The following is an 18,475-nucleotide window of genomic DNA, read 5'->3' as shown; positions in this document are numbered from 1 at the left end:
ACAAATAAAGCAGGAAGGAGGGAGGCAGCCTGAGAGGAGGCTCGAGTTTAATTACAATGCAAATAACTGCTGCGTTCTGATAACAGGCCATGGAGGATTCACCTGGCTCCATGGTGAATGAGTATGCTGTAGCTACATGTGGCCATATCTGAAGGGACACAGCTTTGTTCTGCCACACTCTATATGCTCCAAGCTGAATACTCGTTGATTGTTTGTGTTGTAATTATATGACTGTACATGAACATTAAATACAAAGTTTGCATATGTTTTGCATATGACATAGTAACACTAATTTATTATGAATATGTGTATAATTAGTGCAAAATGTGGCGTGTGGTGGGCTGTATGACTCAGCCAATATAAAGAAGAGGTAACATTAACATTTACTGAAATAGTGTAGCAATCGAGCTAAGTGACACATTGTCAAGATAGTTATTTAATGGGAAGCTAACTAACCAGGTTTTGTGTTTATGGTATGAAATTTGGGGCTTTGAATGCAAACCTAAAAATTGTAACTTCTAAAATATGTATGTAAAGTAAGCATTATTTATTATTTTATTAATTATTATTAATTATTACATTGATTATCAATATTGTTTGATTTTTGGATGATTAAAGTTCATCCAGCCACAGCTTCTCAGGCTTCAGATAAAACTGGTTTTGAAGCTTCTGCTCATATGTATACATAAAAAAGTCAGTCTTATCTTATCTTATCTTATCTTAATATAAAATAAAAAGGTGAAAACAATGAATATGCTGAAAATGTTAGCTTCTTAAGGTTAATAACGCTAGCAGTTTGGCCACAAACCAATGGCCACTGGTTAGTGACTGTAACCATGTGATCAGTTATGTGACTTTATTCAAACCAACGATATGTCAAATTTGACTGAAACATGTGAGACTATAGTATTAGCAGTGTGTCTAAAAAGCGTTTTCAGTCATGCATTTTGCATGTCTGACAGAACAGCTTCTTTTTCAGTCAGTCCAGATGTCTACTCTGGCTTTTACATTCTGATTGCGTTATACCCCTGCCACTCTATTTGTAAGCTTTTACCCATGCAACTGCAGTGATTGTGTGTTGGGCTCTGACACCTCGAAAAACCACGAGTGCCACACATGTAGACACAAAGACAACACAGCTGCTGCTGCTGCTGTGTAGTCATCACTTAAAGTCTTTTCACATCTTCTTGAAAAATTACAGTCTTTAGCACTGCTGGCAGTCCAAGTACCTAAACTGAGAAATGTGTAGTGCCAGAATGTAGTTCCAGTAATAACCCGGGCTTGTTTCCTTAACATGTGTTTTAGTGTCTTTCCATGTCTTTAAAATGAACATTTTATATACACTGGAATGGAAATAAAGACCTCAAGTAGTTTAAACACATACTGACCTGTCCGATGGAGGAGGAGTCACACATGGCTGTGTTGTACTGCCTGTCCAGCTCAGGTGCATTGTCATTCAGATCTAAGGTCTCTATTGCAACTAGAACTCTGGAGACTTGGCTGGGATTGTCTGAAAGAGCCAGAGAAAAGCATATTAGAACGTAGCCTCCAAAAACACGCACACACAGCTGTATAAACTCAATAATATGAAGACAATGTTAAAACGGCAAAAGACACTACTGAGTACAATACAAATACAGTGGTGCAAGTCATCGGTCCATTAATCCCATGCAGTCGTCCTCACAGGCATAATCAAGTATTTCAAGACTTTGTCCAAAAACTTCACATTACATCACATTAGTGAGCGTACAATTGGCTAAATAAACAGCAGTGCATTTGGTTTCATTTGGCTTGTGTTACAGCTCGCAGGCTCCCAGCTGGAGTATGACTGATGCTTCCATATCAGTTAAAATTTTCCTCATCAAACTGTTCTTTTCATAGCCAGCACTTCTCGCAGCATAAAGTGTGTGTGTGTGTGTGTTTGTGTTTTCTCAATAAAGAGAGAGAAAAGGCAGAAGAGGGGTGCAGAAGGCAGCGAATCTGCATGCAGTTACACAAGAGCGCAGTTTAAATGGATTGGCATAAGGTCCCCTACACCCCATTCACTCGGCTATACGCACACTTGAACATGAAGTTCTCACAAGCCGCGCTCGAAACACATGAAGTTAGCATTCTGAACACTCATCATTACATTTTAGGCAGCTATGACACAACCCAGGCTCACCAGCACACATCCTTTATCTAGGCAGGCAACCGTGAAACACATTGGACTACACTTTCTGTAAACCGAGCCCCACCCACACACACACACACACACACACACACACACACACACACACACACACACACACACACACACCATGTTTTTTTAAACCAACAGCAGTAACACTGTGTCATGGATGACAGCAACTGGTTCCCATCGCTGAAAAGCTGAAAATGAGCTCTTGCTGTAATGCCACAGGGTGAGCTGGCCTGCCTGTGGCCATGGCAGGGCTCCTACTGTGCTTTATGTCAACACAGTCTCCAACAGTCTGTTTATTAGATAGAGCTCATTATTCCAGACAGGCACTCAGTGTGCTGCCGCCACAGTCCTACCAACACATTGCTGCCACAAGGAACCCTGAGTAGATTTTAAGTAAAGATTAAGTTTGTCCAGAACAAAACTTGGCAGCAAAACAACTTCTTTTTCCTTGAGCACAGCAGACATTGGATGGAATTCTCCAACAATACTTCTACTTATAAACAAACCAGTTGGATTATTTTTGAGTGCTTTTATGACTTGTCATCTGCCAGACACAGCTACTGGAGCAAAGCCAGGATTTAACAGGATGCTGGTATTAATTGTAATACGTCCGTCCAGCAAACTGAACAAGAAAACAGGTTGTCACTGACTTCTAAAAATACATAAATGTAGAGAGAGAAAAAGTCAAATCAGTGACATCAAAGAAAAGAAAGAAATGCTTGCATAATTACATTAAATTATCCAGTCCTTAATGCATTTGGTTTGTCCAAAACACAAGACGTTGTGTTGTTTTTTTCCACTAACAAAATATCTTCGCAAGTGCATCCCCACAACATGCAATATTGTGCTCAGCTTGCTCTTTTTGGGAGCTGTGACACCAAGAGTGCAATGGGCTGCGTAAATAAAGATATGTGTTCAGAGTGATACTCTGAGTTAAAGAAGTATGAAGTTGCCCTCTCTACAGTAATTAATAGATGAAAAAAGCATTTATAGATTAATAGATGAAAAAAAATGAGTGAATTTGTTTAAATTAGGTAGCTATATTAAAATACTTAATTAAAAGTAGAATTTTACTATAATACACAAAATCTCAATGTCTTGGTTTGTCTGCAAATGTGAACAGAAGTTGAACAACCAAAGTTGGCATACAGATACAACTTAAACCCATAAAGGTTCTTCTCTATATCATTTATTATGTTATCATGTTGCCTAACAGCTGAACACTAACCAAAAATACCCTTTTTTTTTTACATTTATGCATCTATAACACTTTATAAAAGCATCATATTGTTTTCATTTCACAACAATATGATTTAATTTATTCTAGATTATTAAATATATTGTGATGATTACAGTATCAATGTGATTATATGATTTGACAAGCCAAATTTACTGTAAAATGGATATGTTCCAGGTACAATAATGTGTTACAAAGTTTATTGAATTATACCCTCAAATGGAAATTCATTCTTCTCATCAATATTATGTTTAAGGTTAATGTCTGGATTCATTTAAAACTGATAAATATTTGGGTTACAATAAAATAACTTTATTGTAGAGTTTGTCATATACATTAAAATCAGAAAATGTCACAACACTACTTCATTTGGTGCTTCTAATAGACATATTTCTCAGGGTCATAGTTTGTGAAGCCGAAAGCTTAAGTAAGCTTTAAAATAAATTATTTACATTTAAATAAGCTGCGAAGGCTGTGCCATCCATTAACTAACCTGGCTGAAGGGCATTTTAAGAAAAGCTGATGTGGTGTTATTTACTATTTTTCTTGTCAAGAAATCGAATGAAAAAATAACATATTCTTTAACGATGTATCCTTGTACTAAAATAAGAATAAAAAAATAATAAATTAACTGCAAGTTTGGAACTGGATGATATGTTCCGTCATGGCAGTGAAGGCTGTCACATACACACAGTGATAAATACTATACTGCATGTATATTAATACATACACAATAAAAGCCAGCTAATGCATTCCTATTTACTCCTGTTTGAGTATGTTTGAGTCTCCCTCCATAAAGGGATGGAGAGGTCAGTAACAATACTCAGTTAGCTGTGGCATTTAAACGATGCTCAGTTGAGTGATCTAAAGCGTAGAGTGTAAAGAAAATAACCTCCACACCTGCTTACAGTTGATAAAAGGTAGGATGGATTTGTTGAGCCTGTGTGAATTGCAGCCACAGTTTCCTGTTCTTTGCTGACAGGAGTGGAGGCCTGTGTGATCGTCTGCTGCTGAAGCCCATCTGCTTCAAGGTTTGACCTGTTATGCATTCAGAAATGTTCTTCTGTGTACTTTGGTCGTAGTGAGTGGTTACAACCAAAGTCTGCCATTCTCCTCAGACCTCCGATGTCAACAAGGCATATTCTCCACGAAAACTGCTACTCGCTGGATATTTTCTCTTTTTCTAATAAAGCTGTTCTCACTAGAGAAGGTTGTATAGCAAAGTCTGAGTTTCTGAAAAGCTCAGTCTAGACCAACAACCATGTCACATTCAAATTTACTTAAACCACCTTTTTCTTGCCAGTGTCTCAGTTTGAATTTCAGCAGGTTTTCTTGATATCTCCATTTCTGAATGCACTGCTGTCATATGATTGGGTGATTAATAAGTGTTGGAGCTGGTGTACCTACTGAAGTGGCTGGTATCCTGCTACCTGATGGATGAACACGTATCTTTAACACATTTATATCTGACAGCAATTTTAAGCTAGATGTTCTGGAACATCTGTTATTGTTGCCAAGCCTCCACGTGAGCAAGCAACGAGACTTAAAGTGTGTTATTAGAGGATGTAGGGGCTGAGCTGTAATTGGGCCTACTGGACTATAATTGGCTTTACTTCTGCCGATGTGAATACATTTATGAAAGAATCAACAGCACATTAAATATGTATATACTCATTAAATCAAAATTCATTATTAATTAAATTGCACAAATGACAAGAGACAGTTAGATAACCTTAATCATGACTGAAAGCTTGAGAGCAGCTACTAGTGGAACCTACTGATGATCTTGCCCCTGGCATTTTCTATTTATCATTTTTTTACTGAGGGAACATGTATAACTTGAACTTAACTGTCTTGTTGCTTGACATCCTACATACTTGGAAACAGAAAGATATTTACCGATCCCCTGTGCTATCATGTTCTGTCGGCAAATCAAGGCCTGAGTTCGATTTGTTGCTTTAATTCAGTGTTTCCAGTTGAATCCTTACGAGAACAGATCTATTGCGGCATCAGATAACTTGCACAATACGGATCAATTGATTCTCTGACGCGCTGTAACAAACTGTTCATGGCGCCAAACAGCATTTCTCTCATGGTTTGATGACTTGAGAGCTAAGCCGCTTAGTAAACTGCATCATACAGTGGATACTGTGCCTTTCAGATAGCGTAAAAAACACAGTTTCTAGTCTCTTAAACCTCTTACTCATCAGTGGTTAAGGTGTCAGAGGTGGGGAAAATGCTAGCTTCGTTGTCAAGGGTTAGCTCTAATAAAATAAATAATCCAATGAACGACTTCTAACGATGTCTCCGGATTAAGTGTTGTAAGAAGAGTGACCTCTGACCTCTCTGGGTGGCGATGACTGTAATGTTGTGCCAGTGCTCACGCTCCCGGTCCAGCTCCATCGCTGTGGTGATGAGACCGGTCTCTGGTGTGATACGAAACAGAGCCTCTGGGTCTGACTGAGGATCAATGGAGAACCTGAAGAAGAGAAAGTTGGGTTTGAGGATATAGACGGGTGAAATGAGGAGAGGGCAGGGAGAAACATCGAAAGAATGAGTGAAAGGAAGATGCAAGCGGGGAAGGCAGTGGGGTGCGGAGCGAAAGAAGCAGACAGGGCAAGTGTGTGAGGGAGCGATAAGGAAGTCGGCATTCAAATGGCCAAAGAATTAATATAGTGAGATTATCACAGCTGATAAGAGTTCTTTTGAAGTGCTACCGATTATCTAAATATCTCCATGAATATACCAGCTATCATTCCTCCCCACATACTCGCTTTTAGCACTTCTGCTTTTAATTGGGACACGGTTTTCTGTGGTTTTTACAGACAAATCGCTTGCTTCCCTCCTCATACTATTTGAGACAAAACCCACCGCAAACACAAGTGAAGCACTGGAAGCTGCAAGCGTCTGTGGTTTCTGTCTGGCTCGTGGGAACACTGTGTGGGCATTTGGTTGGCTTATTTTTATTTGGTTAGCTCTTATTGTTGTGTCTTGTTTCTTTTAGCTGAAGAGCCTGCTTTGAATTTAATTCAAAAAGCCTGGCTATCCCTTGCTTGTGGCTGGACAGTAAAACAAATGAAGATATATATAAGTCCCAGCACCATTAAATGCTTGATTTGTCTTTCAGCAATAAAACTCCTGTAAAGCTGTTTTGTTATGAGTTCATAAACAGCAAATACTGAGAGGAACATTTTGAGAAATGGGCTTATTTGCTTTCTTCCTGGGTGGCAGATGATAAAACTGATACCAGTGTCATGTTTTACACCAAAGATTAAGTTACAGCTACTATCTCAGCATGAAAACTGGAAAGACTAGCTTTTAAAAAAAAGAAATAAAAAAAAACCTGTTCAAAAGGAGCCCAGGTAGGCTGTTTGCTATCTCAACAGTGAAAAGTAACAACCTAAATGTATAGGAAGACTACATGTCCTGCTGAAATGCAGAGGCTTTGTACTCTACCTGATATTATTGGTCAGACCAGTATCGGGGTCTACTGCACTGACTCGGCCCACTGTGCAGGCCGGCGGGCAGTTCTCTGAAACATCCATGTGATATCTGGCCCGAGAGAACCTCGGTGGCTCGTCCGCATCCAGGACTGCAACTCGGATTGAAGCCCGATCTTTAAAGGGGCCTCGACGTAGGAAGCGGGGGTCCACTATCGGGTTAAGGACCTCAACAGAGAAGGAATAGGAGCTCCGACTCTCATAGTCTACGGCCTGTGGAGGAGAGAAGAACGAGGTAAGCTTTACAGTTGTGTAAAATGAAAGGGTTTTTCTGCGTAGTATAATCATCTAAGGTTTATGCATTTACATATTTTGAAATGAGCAATAGAGACATTTTTTAAAAGCGAGAAATTATGCAAATGTAACTGTTACAAACATCAGATCCAAAAGCCTTTTTTTTTTAACGTGCCTTCATTTGGTCTATTTCGCACACTAAATTTTCCACAAATGTCTGCTAAATTACATATCTAAAGCCGAGAGATGGAAAATAATGAATTCGTCCAACAGATAAGAGCTCGCGCAGGCTAGAGAATGGTCACATCCTAAAGCATCTAAGAATAATTTAGAGTGAATAATATTCTGGTTACCTTACATGTTGTGACGTTTGGATTTTTTGAAGCGATATTTTGAAGGATGTTGTGGGTGGATGCTTAGATGGTGGGTTTTGTGTGAAGTTGGAAAAGACATTCATGAGGCGTTGATGTTACAGCATTGCCAATGAGACTCCGGATGCTCAAAAAAAGTTGAAAGGCTTCTTCACAGCTTCAACACCGAGGTAACTACTTGTTTGGATGTTGGTTTGACATTTCTGGAGTTGATGTTTGGATAATGTTGACGTGCTAAGAATGGATGATGTATATCTGTAGAGTTTGAATACTGTGTTGGTGAGACTTAAAAGTAAAAATACAGAATATTTTGTATTGCAATGTAGTGTTTTTTTTGGTGAATAAAGCTAAATACTTTACCCTACTTTAAGTAAAAAAATCTGTATTAACAGCAAACTGAAGCCCTTTTGGTTTAATCCAGCAATTTTACTTGGGACTCACAGAAATGTAAATGGTCTGCTTCCAAGGTTTTAGGTAGCTTTAAATAGTTGTATAAGCCAAACTATGTCAACAAGTGTGATAGCAATGGAACAATTATTATACAATAAATCTTCAATTCTGTACAGCACAGAAAGATTTTTTACAGTACACGAATAATTACAGTGGGCACACTGTAAAAATTGTCTTCATTTATTCTATTTTAAAAAGTACATTTGTTACAGTGTAGTGTTGCTATGTGCATGCAGACTCGTGCTACACTGAGTAGTTGCTATGACCATTTTATCTAGCTCATATGGTACTGCAGTGTTAGCAAAAACAGTGGGAAGTGTGTTGGTGGGTACCTGGCAGGTTGTATATTGTGTTACAATGTTGCAAACATGCTGGTTGGCATAGTTTCAGACCCTGTAAAGTGTATGAAACTTGCTTTTGTGCGCATATGTTCATTAGGAGTACAAATGGTTTGGGCTGTATGGCTCTATAAAGAATATATTTTCATGATAAGACCCCCCCTCCCTCACATTTTTCATAAAAATGCTTCCATTGTTTTGAACGCCATCTCTTTATCACCATAGCGACTCTGCTATCACCATGGAGACTCGTACCTGACTCGGGGGAGCATTAAAAATTCCTTTGTATCCTTGCATCTACACAGGTGCGAGAGATTTCATTTGGGATAGGGGATCAGGCCCCAGTGATTGTTTGTTACAGAGAAGTTATGAAGCCTATTTGTCTGAGGTGTCTTTGTGATTGCGCGTCGCTCTCCCGCCAGCGCGGCGCCTCTGAAGCAAAGAGATAGCCTCTGATCTGGTTTGCTGAGATGATTGTTAGTGAGGGCACGGGCACACACAAGCAATCACATACATCCACTGTCTCACACACGCACCCTGACATACACCTGCTGTTGATTAAATTTCAGAAAACGAACACGTTTGGGTCTAGTTCAAAATACCTGTTTGAGGTAATGGCAGGTGTGTGTGTGTGGACTTGTGCGTGGAAGTACAAGTGGTTCTTTGAGCCTGTGTATCCTCAGATCCTCTGTGAGTATCTGAGTGTCCTTAAAAGCAAGTACGCATATAATTCATCTCAGTGTGATTGGCACGGGGAACTATGTTGGACAGGGGATAAATGGGCTCTCTAGCTATGCAGAATTTTCGCTGTCAGATTCAAACAGGAGCTGAGAAGAAAATCATTGTGAGGATCCCACCGGCAGTGGGAATATTGATATCCTCCCTCTCCTTCCTTTCTGATCTCTCGTTTGCTATTTTTCCTTCGCTTTTCTTCTCGCTCTCTGAGCTGTAAACCAGCGTAAACTGCTTGACAATCAGCGGTCTCAGAACGAGGTGCAGATTGATTAAAAATTATGCAGAGAATGGGGGGAATTGAAATGCACAGAAATGTAGCCAATTTGTGGACATATCTGGGCAGATAGAAGAAAATAAATACAGAAGAAAAATTGTTACAGAGTGTGTGAGAGAGAGAGAGACATGGGAATGGTGACAAAGTGTGTGTGCAGAAGGGGGGTAGATGGAGGGAAAAGGTTCTCTAACGGGGTCCCCATTACAGGGAGAGAGAGACAATCTGTCTGAGGAGGAGAGGTGTCACTTACACTGTGAGCACACACTCATCACCCTCCGCCCTCCCTCCACCCAGCACTCCATCACTCCGCTCCCCCTCCTCTGCTGCCTCACACACTCCATCACCTAGTCCCCGACTTACCCGCCCACACCTATCTTTTTTCCCTCCCTGGTGTGCGCGCGACAGGGCACCGGCTCTGACAAACCACAACACACACTCATCCTTCTCCTTCCTACACCCTTACAGTAAGGACACAGCGACCCCACTGTTCGTCTACCTTTTTACTTTTTGACATCATAAAAAAAAAAATCCTCACTCATGTATTCACATCTACTTGTAAGACACTTGTACACATACATACACATGTCATGTTGGAGGACCTGTGAGGTTCCACATGCAGTTGTTGCAAATGTCCTCTCACAAGGAACAAAGGTTCAAATTCTGGTCTATTTCAAGCCAAAGAAAGCTCATATTTAAAATGGTTTTCCTGAAATTTGACAGAGCATTTTTGCTGTGGATTGCTGACATTAGCTACATAAGCAGCATAGCCACCAACTGATTGCATGTCACTTGCACAAACCCCAGGCGTCTTCCTTACGCGCCGAATAAGAAAGCAGTAACGCTGACTTCATTTACCCTTGGCTTACCACCTTCACTGAAGGCTGAGACTGTGATTTAGAGCAGCTTGAACTCTTAGCTTAACATTAATTTAAGAAGGCTGTTGCAGAGGTAGTGGAGACCAAAAGAAGAGGAGATGGGGCTGAGTGATACACTGTAACAAATTTCCCTGTAAAATTACAGTAAAGTTGTGTAAGCCAGATTAGCTAGCATGAAACTGTGATTATACAGTGGACCTACAGCAATCTAGAGAGTTTCTTACTGCAAAAAAAATCTTATAGTGCAGTGCTGGATAGAATATGAGCATTACAGCATAATACTGTCAGCCGTTTGGTTGCCATTATACTGTTGTTTTAGTGAGCTTAATGTAAAAGTAAAATACTGTACATCTAAGGCTGAACCAGGTCTTAATCTTCATATTCTGGTCCATGAATTCAGTTTCTTACCTTTCTTGAACCGCTGACAAGATATCACATTTTGTCACGATCCCCCTGCAGCTTGTACTTCACGGTAATGGCAATCTTGCTGCATTTAACAATTTCACTGTATGCTAAATGAGGTAGTGGGACTTCACACAATGTGAATTTTCTCAATAAGGTATGGGCAGACTGCAGTAACAGAGGGAAAATCAAGTCTGACTTGATGAAGAGAAAGAAAAAATACTACTTGCACATTGCAATCCATCCATTCCTCCATCGGTCATCAGTCTTTTGGAAGGCCAGCACAGAGAGACAGACAACCATTCACACTCACATTCACACCTACTGGCTGGTAATCTAATATGTATGTCTTTAGACTGTGGGAGCAAGTCCATGCAAGCACAGGAAGAACATCCCCACACAGACGGCACCAGCCTTCAGGTGGTTCGGACCAGGAATCATCTTGTTATGATGAGGTGCTAAACCACTGTTACTAATACTTTCTTCCTTAAAAGTGTCAACATTTAAAGCGGGGATGTCAAACTCATATTTGTGGTCTCATTAGAGGTTAAATCCCCGATATATCCTAATATTAGAGAAAAAAGTGCAATGTAAAAAATAAAAATTTCTATAGCAGATAATAAAGTAATACTCTTTCTGTCATTTAATTGTTTATCTATTACTTACTTAGATGTAGTATGAATGTTTTAAGGAGGTCTTTATCAGTAAAAAAAAAAAAAAAAGCTTAAAAAACAAATGAAAATACAGTTACAAGTCCAAAATTTGTGCCCTTAACATTTTCCAAAGCCATCCCATGGGCCATACTGGAGTGTTTTCAGGGTCAATTCTGGCCCCCGAGCCTTATGTTGTTTAATTCTACTTCCTGCCTGCACCTTTGAGAGCTGCTTACTGCATGAAATACAGAATTTAAAAAAAGAAAAGGTTTGGATACCTTTGAAATAATGCCATAAAGTTGCCTTTTCTTACAGAATGCAAACCAAATGAATATTTAATGTGACCACCCTTTGCCCTGAGAAAAGCACCGGTCCTCTGGATGCCCATGCACAGGTTTTGCTTGGCAGGTAGGCTGTTGGAAGCATGTCAGAGAAGGTGCCACAGTTCTCCTGTGACCTTAGGCTTTCTCGGTGTCTTCTGTCTCTTCATGTAATCCTAGACAGACTCCATAATGTTGACACCAGGGCTGCGGGCTCTACCATCTGTTCTTGTCACTGTAGATAGTTCTTTATGACTCTGGCTGCATGTTTGGGGTTGTTGCACTGCTGCAGAATGAATTTAGGACCAATCAAATGCCTTTTTTTCCCCAGTAGATTTCCTTCATTTTATATCACTGAAAATTGACGAATCTCTCCGTCCTACACTGTTTAAATAAAACAAGCAGTTTCAAAACTCAATACTAGGCTTGATTTCCTGACCTTTACAGATATTCACCCAGAAAAGTCAACAAACTGAAAATAATCATTAAATCAGCATCACACACATACATACTTTCTCACTCCTAGTTAGCACTCCCCTCTGCTTCCCCGCCCACACGCTCTACAAGTGTAACCTCGTGTCCTGTGATGCGGCGCTCCAATGGTCTGTTTTGAAATTCAAATTCTATACCTTTTAAAATTTGCTTCACAGTTAGCAGAAATTAATTAGCTAACCTGCATGCAAGACTGGCAATACATAATACATCTCTCCTCAAAGAGGCCGAGCCATAGGCCTGCACGCTTGACTGAGAAAGTGCGCGGTAGTGTGCACGCGCACACTGAGCGTACTGTACAATAACTGCACATTAATGGGCGGCTGAGGCTTCTAATCCCTGAGGAGGTGATTCTCCCTGCCTTCACCGTAGTAGATGTTAAATAAAAAAAAGGTTATGGAAGCCTGTGTGATTCAGGGTGAACACACATGCGAGTGGGTGTCCGCAGCACAGTGTGTATATATATGGTCTCAGCACCCCGCTGTCCTTGGCAGATTGAGTTCCTTTTTGATTTTGTGCATTCTAAATCAAGATCATACATCACATTTGTCTGATGACAAACTCAGCTTTGGACATTTCTGCCAACAAGCACTACTGCAGAGTTGAGAGAACAAAGACTCTCCTAAATCTCCCTTTTGACTTTGTTCTTCCTCTGCTGCCTCCCCATCCCTCTGTCACTTGTCTCGTCTTCTGTCTTATTTCACTCTCAGAGGTCTCGTGTCTTCCCTTTTTCAATTTTTTCTTTTTGTTAAGAAAACTTACAAGCAATACACTGGTCTCTCTTCTTCTTTTCTTTTCCTCCATCTCTCTTTCCCTCTCTCTCTCTTTCCCTGTGAGGAGATTAACACAATCTCTCCTCCGCGTGAGAAAACAAACACAGATAATCCTGGGCACGCTGCTGGCGTGTGACCGAGGATTAGCCAGCCGTTTTAAGTGAGAGCATATGGAAATAATAACTGCAAACTGACACACGCGTGAGCTTGCTTGTCCCCCAGGTAAGGAGGAAATGAAAAGCGCGCAAATAGCAGGCTTACACAGCTCACAGCACCCCCCCGTAAACATACCTCAAAAGGAACCTCCTGAATTGGGATGCCGCCAGATTCTTCTTAATGATGTTGTGACATGTTTAGTGTTGCGTCAAGTGATCCCACTTTGTTATACAGATGCTGCTTAATTCAGTATATGTGTAATGAGGTATTTTGAAAACGGGCTATTATGTTATGTTTGTGTTCAGAGTCTCTGGTTTTTTAATGTGTGACCTCAGCTTGCCAGACACACTAGACCCTTTATCACCTGTCTGATTTGCATGTAAAGCACCTCTGCCTATTAGCTGAGTCTTTCTCTTTTCTACTTCTTGCTCCAGTTAATTTCATTCTGATTAGTGGATTGAAAATTCAAGGAAGCTTTAACCAGCAGGCGACCCCCCCGTGAATGTTATCCGCTAGCCATTAGGGGGCACTGCTGCAGAGCAATGTCAAGCAATTCCTAATTCTGAAATTACCTGCTCCTTAGTCTGTGGCCTCACTCGCATGCTGTATCAAAAATCTATTAGCAGGAATGTGTACGTTCATTAGAATCGATGCGTGCGTAAATAGCTGCAGCAAAGCAGCGCTGACCAGCCAGGGAGCAGAGAGGAATAGAATACAGACTATAGAAGAAGAGGAAACTGGAAAGAGGAAATTAGTTTCAAAAAGAGTGAATGGGTTGTTGATGTGTGTATTAGCCTGTGCCTGTTTGCGTCTGGAAATGTGTGTTTCCATGTGTGAATGCAAATGAGGCAGATCTAGGCTGAGTCAGAGCCACAAACAGCACACACTGTCTGACATGGCCTCCAGACACAAAACAGAGCGAGGACGAGGTGAGGGAGCAAGGCAGATATTGGGTGGGGGAGGGCGTGTGTGTGTGTTTGCATGTGAGCTTGTGTGTCTCCCGTGCACTGCATTTTCTTTGGACATGTATGGAGATCAGACGGGGAGAGTAACAAGATGCAGAAAGAGGGGGGGGGGGGGCTGATGATGATGGGAGGAGGAAGAGGAGAGGGGCGACGGGAAGAGTGGAAATAGAGGAGGAGGGAAATCTTTTTATTGCTAGGGGGTGTCTCTGTGGGACTGACAGTAAATAAGCGATGATAAGCAGCTTCAGTCGTCACCCAGACTTACAGGCTGTTAATGACCCAGCTTTCTATGGCGTGTCCCCGCCTAACCCTCGCCCTTTCACAGGGATGTTCTCCTCCTCTCTATTCAAAGGGGCGCCATCCAGAGTCTGATTCTTTGTCCGCGTCCTTCGTTTACGCTCTCTCTCTCTCTCTCTGTCTTATTTTACACACCCCAAATCTCTTCTCCCGTCTCTTTTGACCCCGTTTCCTTCTAATCTGCTGTTAACCCTCCTGCCGCTCCGACCCACCTACCATCATTCTGAGGTAAAGACGCAGCCCTCCCCACCCTCAGATAAGCGATCATTTCTCTGTGTAGCTCTTTTTCTTCAATCTCCAAAGTTTGAACAGGGAGCTGCGAGGTCAAGTGTGTAATATTGATGCATGCCTGTATATCTATATATATGTGTGTGGTTTATTGGTGCTTGTGCAGATGTGCGTGTTCGTTTCTCCGTATCTCTGCCTGTGAGAGAATGCACGCCGTAGATCAGCGGTTAAAGAGATTCAGCCCACAGCAGCGAGATGACCAGCGAGGTCAAGGCCGGCTCTGTGGCAACACAAATTGTTCCACTTGGAAATCCTTCTTTCTCCGGAGGCGCACAGATCATCTCACTCCTCTGTTTAAATTCTTCACACTGTGAAAGCCTTATGACTCTGGGAAACGGACAGCAGGGCATATGAGTCATTATTAACGCAACCCAAACATACGCACGCTTGAAAACACACACACACACACACATTTTGTTTTATTTATTTTTGTTTGTTTCATGAAGTATAAACTGAGGGGGAGCTTAGCGCTAATTTTATGCTTTGTTTGTTTAATTCTATTAATCGTAGCCAATCATACATGATTTCCATTAGTTATGCATGAATTCCCTGAAAGGCTAAATCCTTTTAACCTACTGAAGTCAGATTATTTTAAATTCACATACAGTTTGTGTAACACACCCACCTTTACCCCCCACCTAAATCCCAATACTGCTGGGGCTACAGCTTGTTGTAAATACTCAGGAAATTGTGCCTTGCAGCATCTGTAAATATTCAATATATGTTCCACTTTGTAAGCATTCAGAATTGATCCACATGTAACCTGTGATTATCCAGTTTTATTTAACTGGAACAGCAAGCCTGCTCTAATCTATTCTAATCTATTTATCTGGTGCCTTTGCAGAGAGAGTAAAGCAGCGCAGAGGAGGCCATGTTGAAATATTAATTGTACTTTTTTTGCCTTGCGTCTGTGGCTGAATCCAGCGCAGCTAATGCTGGAGGTGGGAGGTCTTTAGTGTAATTGTTTACATGTGATTTTCACCATTCACCACATGCTGATGCTCACCTATTCTCCCCAACTCTTCTTCAGTCTGTCTTATTGTCGCCATGCTGTCTCCCCCTCTCCTAATAACTGTACCTCTCTTTTTTATTATTTATTTTTTTCAGCTTTTTTTGTCTGCTTGTCTCTCCGGATGGGTATTTCTAACCTCCTGTGCTTCGCAGCCTATAGCTGAGCTAATTTCTCCATGGCTGTCACTGTGTCTCTCTCCCTGTCTCTTTGCGCATCTCTCTCGGTCGCTTCTTACTCTAACCCCCTTGTTATACCGCACTCTCTGCTGTCACCGCCTCGCAAGACCTCAATTTAACATTCCTCCTTCAGCTCTCCCATCGTTTCTTTCCTTCTTCACCCGCACTCTTTCGCCTTGTTCTCAGGTCCTTGGCTTAGATTTCTTTCTCTTGCACCTCTCACCGTATCCAGTCCTTGCTCTACCTCGGCGCGTCTCTTCAAAGGAACTTGGAAATCCTGCTCTACACGCCACCTCTGGGTGCGGATTGTTTTTAACGAATCCTGCAAACCCAAGGCTGAGAACTGACACAATGATAAATTCACAGAAATTTCAAGTGTTTACATGCGCATGCATACACCGGTATGCACACCTGCATGGCTTCCAGTACACCAACCAAAGCATTTGTGCAGTCAGGCACTCACCAGCAAAAATAAAAACAACATCAATTTTTGAATACAAATAGCTTTTTTTTCTGTTTTGTTGTTGTTTTTTCTGCAGATTTAGCCAGATTTCAGTTTGCATTTCCCAAAAACGACGTGAAAAGGTTTCAGAAGCTTCGTGTGCATTTGCAAAGATTTTTCATGGAATTTAATGGCACAAAGTGTGCAGACTTTTACATCCAGTTATCTAAAATATAAAAATTCTAATTTACTCCCAGCAAATACAAACCAAGCTCCCATAAGGGAACTTCCCAAAGGGATACAGTGGAATAACTGGCCAAGTATTATGAGCCCACTCTCACGCATCCTCCAATATCCTCGAGAGGATTAAAAGTTGGTCCAGCAATTCACGACCAGAAAGAAAACCGCATTGTCCAGCTAAAAGATGGATTCTCCTCTCCAGCACTCTGGCATAGAACTCACCAGGTTGGCTGAGGAGTGTGACAAATTTTGAAGAAATAGCTTTAGCGCTACCATAAAGTCAAACATGCTACAACCAAACAAAAACCTCATCCTGGTGACGGGGGTTCTCACAGACCCCAGAGGCAAAATGTCTGTCACATCTTAGAAATGCTTTGATCTATTGCTCCAGTTTGTCACTATTTGGCCAATCAGTTTGTGACTCATTGTTTCCTGCTATCTGCTGTGACTAGTGCTTTTTTAAACATTCAAATGTACTGGGGTCCTGGGGGATCGCAGTCAAAAGCACCCATTTCTGCCTATGCAGTTTTAATAGATGGAACTAATTGAGCCCTATTTAGTGTAGAAGTGCTCTGTCAGTCATTCTGAAAGAGAGACACACAGACAGTCTGAGCATACAATGAGTCATAGCATGTACTATAGCTGCCTGTATATGGAATTTGTTTTGCATTATGTACAATTAAAAAGAGCATTGCTGTTTGTATTATTATTAGTAGTAATTTAATTTCTTTACTAAATAGTAAACTACTGAGATCATCTTCTGCGTACCTTGGTTATTTGAGTTACTGATGCCTTCCTATCAGCTTGAAGCAGTCTGGCCATTCGCCTCTGGCCTCTCTCTCACTGGATCAGCAGTTACTCAGACATGCTGATATATCAGCAGAAGTGAGCTGTTTGTTGATATATCTGTGTCAGCCTTTTTAATGGACAGTAAATAAAAATTTTAAGACAGATGGAAGAAACACCCTTCAACCATGTGGTAGTGTTGATGTTGAATAGTGCCAGAGGGAACTGCAACCGTCCCAGTTGCCAATACATGCTTGGAAATCCATAAACACAGGACAATAAAAAGTATATTTTTAAAATGCATATGGCAAGTTGCTGTATCCTGTGCCTTGTATCCTCATACGGATACACTAAAGGGATATATCCATCTGCAGCCTGCATTAAAAAAAAACATCTGGGAAGGATTCTTGCTGGGGTTAAAAAGGAGACTGTATATAAAGAATAGATGTAACAACTGCAACCTCTCATTTTAAAGCCTCAACTTGATCATTTTTGGCTGTTGCAATCCCATTTTTATTAAAGCAGACATGAACCATGAATCCCTGAGTGAGAGATGGTTCTGACTGATAAACCAAAGACAGCATGTTCATACAGTGATGTCTAGACAATCACAAGCTAACCATCCGCTAAGGCAAACCCTGCTTTATTATCTAATTTATTCTGTAAATAAGACCATCATTTACAAAAATGAACACCAGCATCAACTTAAGTTGATGAATGGCGTCTATGTAGACAACTGGGTTCCTTTTTGTTAATAAAATAAAATATCTCTTTTTTCAAATGTATCTGTGGCATCGCTGTGGCTTAATTTCATGTAACCAATCAAAAATCAGATGTGGTAGGATTCACGCTGGTTACACGACTCATCACCCTGATAACCAAGAAAATGAAGGAGAGGCTTGTGCTGTGATATGCAGTTAATACAGCTATTTTAACACAAACCATGATTTTTTATAGTATATCACAATATACATCCATCCATTCTCTTCCGATTATCCAGTTTTAGGGTCGGCGGTGGGCTGGAGCACATCCCAGCTGTCACAGGGCAAGATATTTAAATGACATCCATATAGACTGCATTTGCATGGCTAATGATCTGTTCTATCATTTGTGCATGATAGCATTTTTCCAACTGAACTCAAAATAGAAAGCCAGAGCCTTATTGATTCTCTTGTACATGCAAATGCTCTGCAATTCATGCAAGGATGTGCTAAAAGGCCGGAGACAAACCACCTCGAAAAAATGACACTCAACTCTGCCAACTCTGCAAGCATTTG

At 40.9% G+C, this 18,475-nt stretch overlaps 1 protein-coding gene across 2 annotated transcripts in view; it reads right to left on the bottom strand.

Moving 5' to 3' along the window:
• The window catches only part of cdh24b (cadherin 24, type 2b), a 160,530-nt gene that overhangs the window by 12,025 nt on the left and 130,030 nt on the right, over window positions 1-18,475 (bottom strand). For both annotated transcript variants that reach the window (XM_085253247.1, XM_085253248.1), the window contains exons 7-9: window positions 6,876-7,132; window positions 5,762-5,898; window positions 1,389-1,510 (exon numbers count right to left, since the gene is read on the bottom strand). In XM_085253247.1, the coding sequence (XP_085109373.1) occupies window positions 1,389-1,510; window positions 5,762-5,898; window positions 6,876-7,132 (516 nt within the window). The remainder of the gene's footprint in view (window positions 1-1,388; window positions 1,511-5,761; window positions 5,899-6,875; window positions 7,133-18,475) is intronic.

Source organism: Mchenga conophoros, linkage group LG18 (assembly GCF_057382185.1).
Source record: "Mchenga conophoros isolate Kocher_MC1m ecotype Shallow Benthic linkage group LG18, M_conophoros_male_GT1.1, whole genome shotgun sequence".
Lineage (NCBI taxonomy): Eukaryota > Metazoa > Chordata > Actinopteri > Cichliformes > Cichlidae > Mchenga > Mchenga conophoros.
Note: the sequence above shows the minus strand (reverse complement) of the source record. Positions and strands in the feature narration are given on the sequence as shown.